The 6,352-nt window shown below is 34.4% G+C and overlaps 1 protein-coding gene across 1 annotated transcript; it reads left to right on the forward strand.

Moving 5' to 3' along the window:
- The first annotated feature begins 640 nt into the window (after positions 1-640).
- Positions 641-5,223, forward strand: LOC128241469 (uncharacterized). The gene is made up of 4 exons (XM_052958409.1): positions 641-827; positions 2,800-2,885; positions 3,528-3,643; positions 4,243-5,223. The coding sequence occupies exons 1-4, from the start codon at positions 745-747 to the stop codon at positions 4,336-4,338; spliced, it is 381 nt and encodes a 126-aa protein (XP_052814369.1). The 5' UTR covers positions 641-744; the 3' UTR covers positions 4,339-5,223.
- The last annotated feature ends 1,129 nt before the right edge of the window (positions 5,224-6,352 follow it).

The following is a 6,352-nucleotide window of genomic DNA, read 5'->3' on the forward strand; positions in this document are numbered from 1 at the left end:
AAAACAGTGAAGTCCACAAATGTTCTCTATATGTAGGGAACTTAATGCAAAACATACTCCTGTGTGTGGTGATTAGATCAGATACGGACTCATATTGTTTGCATGTGGTTTTAAATTTCCGTGAGCAAAAGCTGCTTTAAACTAGCAAAGCCTCTCTGCAATTGCATAAATGATCTATTACAGAGATTACTAAAATGCCATAGAATCAAAGGTTCGTATTCGCAGGGATTTGTTTTAGATAATCTTGAATATTTGTCATTCTGGTTCGTATCTTTGTATATTCTGACTATGAACGGGTTTATTCGCAATCGACCTCCAGGAGTATTGACTAGGAAATTTTGCAAGCATTAACAAATATTATGTAAATTGGTATTTGCCCAGAATCTTATACATATCTGGAATAATGCCTTACGTTTCACTTGGTTTGGAAGTAGAATTAAAAAGCCTTTTTAAAAATAAAGTTTTAAACACTTGAGGTAATCCGTGCGGCAATGTTGTCCAAAAACAATGTGACCATGGCAATATTATAAATTATGCAAAACATAATGTCTTTTTATGCATGTTTACTACAATAAATAATTCTGTCTTTCTCTTGTAACTATACGCAAGTCTGCTTTAAAAACAAGTGACATAAGTGACCTCGCGTGTCATATCAAGCGCGTAAAATGACGTGCAATGATCAATTAGTGTATCTATTAGCATAAGTTTTGAGACACGGAGAAGAAGTAAAAACAACGAAGGATAATGACGGTCTTAAGAGTTGTTTTTGTGTTGATGCTTTTCGTGACGTTGTGTTGCTGTAACCGTGGAAGGAATTGCAGGCGCCTGTATGTAATATGTTATTTATCTATTTATATCAATTTTAATTATTTTGATTCTATTAAATTTCAATATCTTACCTAATACGGAAATACGGAATTTTTCCAAGGATATGTATTATGAAAAACAAATGATTAATACAAAATATTAATTTGTCATATGGAAGCATATACTATATATATATCGTATAAAATGCTGATGCTTTGATGGTGTATTGCCGAATAATTACTGGTATTCAAAGGATGTAGTTTAGGTCTATTTATAATTTTCTAGAACCGCTTTCTATACATAGTTCACCTAAAGGTAACGAGGCTTGCCCGAGAGTCGGATTTTTCTATCAGGACCGGAAACACATGATTTTTTTTCTAGCATACGTTAAGTTTTGAAAAAATGCATAGAAAAGCGCATTTTTGTACGCTTCACCAAAAAGCGCGTGCGATGATGTTTACTGACGTCATCATGACGCGCAGTATTTTTATTCACTGCTTACGTCATGAAGTTCCTTTAGTACTTTTTTAATTTGAAAGTACAGTATACTTTTGTAAAATTAATCTGTTATGGAACTCATCTATTGAAATCTCATAATTATGGTTACATAAAGTGTATAATAAAAGAAATAAAAAGTATTTCGTCAGAGCGCGTGACTCATCTGGCATGGGGTGTGCCACATGGAATTTTCCAGCACGGCTGAAATAACTGGAAATGCCTGTCCGGTGTGTTAGAATAACTGGTAACATTTACAATCATTTGGATGATTGATATAGGAATAGCCGTGTTTAGTAATAAGAGTTCATGACCAGTTGACGTCATTGCTAATAAATCTGTGTTTTATCATATGATACAGTTGTTTTAGAGATACATACATCATAAAAAAATGATATATTTCAAAACCATTTTATCAAAAGATGATTCTGCATTTCAAACCAATAAAATTATCTTTATTTAAAGTGTGATAGTTCCAATCAACTACGTCCCCGGCTGATATGTGACCTTCGGGAAAATTTATCACGCAACGGCCCGATTCACCTCCAGAAAGCTCTCTGTAATTTTGTGTCTTAGTTTTGTAATGATGCATATGTTTAGAACAAGTTATATAAAATTATATTAATAATGTAGGAAGTGATTTTTTTTGTTTGGACAGCATGATGTACGGCATTCAGCAAATATACGCTCAATGTACATCTTTTGTTTTTGAAATTTTGTACAATGAGTTGTAACTTAAATGGGTTCTGATACAATTCAGACATTTGATCAGCCTTTATTTAAGACAATACGCTTCGATAGGCAATGTAACTTTAAGTACTGCATAGAGGTGTATGTGCAGGGTTAAGGCATTCTACGTTGTTTTGAAATGGCAATCGAGTATTATCCTCGTTTTTTGGCGGGGAGAAGAGATGACGAAAACAATGACAAAACAATTGCTATGTCAGAGATCTCTTGAACGAGTTAGAGCAGTGTGTGTAAATTACGTCATAAAGGCTACGTCGGAAGGCAATATTTTGCTTCGATTGAAGACTTTAAACAAAGATAACTTCACTATTTCTTCACCATTTTTATTGAAACATCGCGCAGTCTACGCCGCTTACGAAGCCCCGACTTCCGTCATTTACAAAAGTGTGATTGAGAGTTTAGTTTCTTAAAACACTTCGACAAACCTTTTCAAAAAACGGCCGTCTGACGGAGCATTGCCAAAACATTATTTTGAAAACAGGCTTGTCGAAGTGTTTGGTGAAACTAATTACCTTATCAAAATTCTATAATAAAACGAAGGCGGGGCTCCTTAAGCGGCATAGACTGCCCTTTGTTTTAAATTGTGTAGTAAAAGAAAAGTTATCTTTGATTTAAGTCAAGATGTTGCCTTCCGACGTAGCATATATGACGTCATTTATCACGTGGTATACACACACTGTAGAGGAACTCTCATTGTTGGTGATTGCTATTTGTTCAGATTGGATAATATGTCAAACCTGACCATTATAGCTCGGACTGCAAATGCGGGGACTTCTGTGTGGAACGTTACAGTAACATGCGCTGTTTGAACGGATACAACTGTGTGTGCAAAACAGGTAATACTTATTTGCAACGTTATATTGTTAAATAATTAAAAACAAGCTTGTGACAACTGTCTGTTTACAATTGTATTACAATGCAAAGGGATTCAGTTCATTGACATTTGTGTGAATGTTACGATCCGTTTAGAATATCAATATAAATGGTAATTTGACCAATTTGACTAATTGACAGTTGACTTACTAGTTAGCCTAGTATGCTCATCAATTCAAATAAGATTTGTGCAGATGATTTTTCATTATGTTAATTTTACTACTGTTTGCAAATAAGCTAAGGAAAACAAAGTAAGATCGCAATGCAACTTGCAGCGAATAGACAGTTGTAGAACCTCAACGGCGGCCTATTGTGTGAAATGTTCAATGCTATCCCAATTCGCTGAAGACGATATACAGTTTATTTTTGTGAAGTCGATTGATATGCAACATTATTAGGTTGCCACTGGTTTTTAGTTCACTTTGTTGTTTTGGGTAGAGAAAAAGCCACGATAAAACAGTGCTTTAGCTAGAGCATTGAAATTCTAAGTTCATTTGCAAACACTAGTATTGCTGTAATATACAATATGCTCTCTGACATTTAATCAGTTATCTTGTTTTACAAATACATGTATAGTATTTTCTCATTATCTTTACTTTCAACAGGCTGTGCCGTTTTTAACACTTTTCTACCAGCTGGATTAAGAGCACGTGTTTATTGCAACCTTTGTTCATGTCTAACAAACCCCTCAATACGCGATCCAACCCCAGGAATACCAGCTGTAAGTCTCAATGATAGTTAAGGATTGATCGCATTCTTTCTTACGTTTATGCTATTATAACGCAAAAGGGTACATGAGCACATTCCATGAAGCGCGCTAGCGCTTCTTAGTAATTTACTCTCTTGCCCTACTGCGTTCATACAGCGTATACGTTATAAAAAATGCATTCAATATTTTTATGTTCATTTTAAATAATTATTCATTACGAATAAAAAATAGCAGTATATTCTGCAATTGAGTATTTTTTTTTTATAGAAATGTTACCGCGACAAAGGTTTGTATCAAAGAAAAGCTGATAGTTGTAACGTCGAATATCATTGGTTATACGACGTCGCGCTAATCCAATCTGAGCCCAGTATCGAATTAAATAATTACGTCATAACTTCTTGATGATCATACCGTATTAACGTCACGTTTTATCAATAACTATTCCACTCCTTTGTGCAAATTTCCTATGCTCTGGACCCCGTGAATATATTACTATATGAATTAAATAACCTATGCTCATTATGCAACATTTAATACGACACAGAGATGCATCAGAATAGTTACAAAAACAATAAATGAGCATTTCTTTAAACATTTTTCTCTCATCCTAGTGTACAAGAGCCGCGTGGTGCAACCCACCCATAACAGACGTGTACCCAAGCAATCCTAACTGCCAAAGAAGAGGCTACGGAGACCGCGACGATTAGCTCTTGTGGACACTTATAAACTACCAAAAATATAAATGCCCTTTGAAGTTAAAAGCGAATAAAAAATCGGGCGGTAAACAAGATAAAATAACGAAAAACACAATCAACACATTACAGAAATGGCGAATTAAAACTAACAAACATACTTTTATCGATGTCATTTAAGCGGTCCGGATAAAAATACTCTTAAAATCCATTAATAAAAAAAATATGGGAAATAAGCTAGACATATATAAAGAAATAGTCTTTTATTTCATGATTTAAGCTGATTTGAAAATGAGAAACATATGATATCACATTGTTTTAAACAAGTACAATTTGAGATAAGTCACGGTTATAAAAAATGATCCGTTATGCTGACAAAATCAAAATACAGCGGGCCACAGCCGGTTCAAATGGCGACATGGCTGGTTAATGAAGTTGTCGGATAAATTCTGCCCAATGGCATACATATATTTTCCAAGTTTGGTAATGATCGTACAAAACCATCTCTTGTTAGAACGTGGACAACTTAGACACCGTCCATCCGTCTCATAAACGCTTGCAACCCGATACCCGCCACAAGCCATAGCGGAAGCCATCCAATCTGATAACGGGCGTTTAGGAAATACGAAGAAATCTCAGTAAGATAAAGAATATATTACATTTTATGAACACCGGAAGTAGATATTTTCACTAAATTATATGCGTTTCAATGTGCTTTATGAAACGAACAATCCTCGGTTTTACTTAATGTTTACTTTTGAAGCACAGTTCAAGTAAAGCAAACTACTTCTATCGAAATATATCATCGTTTTTGCCGGTACTGGTACGAACATTTAATCCGTGCAATAGCACACACTAAGAATTCCTATTATCCATCTATATCAGCCCCTGCAAATAAATACTGGTTACGCACATATCCATTGATTTAATAACGACATTTTGTAATGTTATCCGTGTATAAACTATAATAATAACATGTGTTCGAAAAGTTGAAATATTAATTCCATTGTATAATGTGTGTCTGTATGGTTATAAGTAAAATACGGACGATGCATATTGCCAATATAACTGGGTTGAGCTTGTCATCAAACATAGAAGCGGGTGGATATTGTCATCGTATATAGAAGCGGTTGGAGATTGCCCTTGTACATAAAAGCGGGTGAAGATTATTCTCGTATATAGAAGTGGTTGGAGATTGTCCTCGTAGGAAGAAGCGGGTGGAGATTGCCCTCGTATATAGAAGCGGTTGGAGATTGTCCTCGTAGAAATAAGCGGGTGGAGATTGTCCTCGTTTATAGAAGTAGTTGGAAGTGATTGCCTTTGTAAATAAAAGCGGGTGATAATTGTCTTCTTTTAAAGATGCGAGTGGAGATTGTCTTTGTTTATAGAAGCGGTGGAAATTGCCTTTATAAAAGACCGAATATTGTTTTTTTTAATCTTTGATAAAATTAACTATCGTGTATTGGCTTTACGTATTTTACGGATCATTGTTTAGAAACATGACAAAGGAATACATTGTTAACATGATTTATATCTTATCTTAAACCTGCACTCTCACAGATTTACCATTTTATTTTATTTTTTGTCTGTGAAAGAGCAAATATTTGCGTAAATATCTACAAACAAATGATATAAGATTGCTGACAAAAGATCAGATCGCAGATTTTCATATTTTCGTTCGAAAATTAATGTTTTATGGCTTACGGTTTAAGAAAAATACATAAAACATCAACTTTTGAACTTTAATATAAAAATCTGCGACCTATGTTTTGGTCAGCAGTCTTATATTACTGGTTTCCATGGCTTTTCCGCAAAAATTGGCTCGTTTTAAGACCGAAAATAAAAGTTGTCAAAATGTTCAATCTGTCAGAGTGCAGCTTTAACGTATAAATGCTATAGATCAAACTTATGCCGAGAATATTCAAAACACATGCTATAAAAATATATTGATTTTGGCCGAAAAAGAGGCTGCATACTCCTTACACACAAACATTTATTTTACAGAACAGAAACAACCGTATCAGCTTTA

This window comes from Mya arenaria, chromosome 2 (assembly GCF_026914265.1).
Source record: "Mya arenaria isolate MELC-2E11 chromosome 2, ASM2691426v1".
NCBI lineage: Eukaryota > Metazoa > Mollusca > Bivalvia > Myida > Myidae > Mya > Mya arenaria.

What these genes read in the sequence shown, in the direction of transcription:
- LOC128241469 (XM_052958409.1), top strand. Translation starts at nt 745, where the DNA reads ATGACGGTCTTAAGAGTTGTTTTTGTGTTGATGCTTTTCGTGACGTTG. An exon ending in GGAAGGAATTGCAGGCGCCT is followed by an intron (nt 828 to 2,799) that starts GTATGTAATATG and finishes TGACCATTATAG; the next exon opens with CTCGGACTGCAAATGCGGGG. An exon ending in CAACTGTGTGTGCAAAACAG is followed by an intron (nt 2,886 to 3,527) that starts GTAATACTTATT and finishes TACTTTCAACAG; the next exon opens with GCTGTGCCGTTTTTAACACT.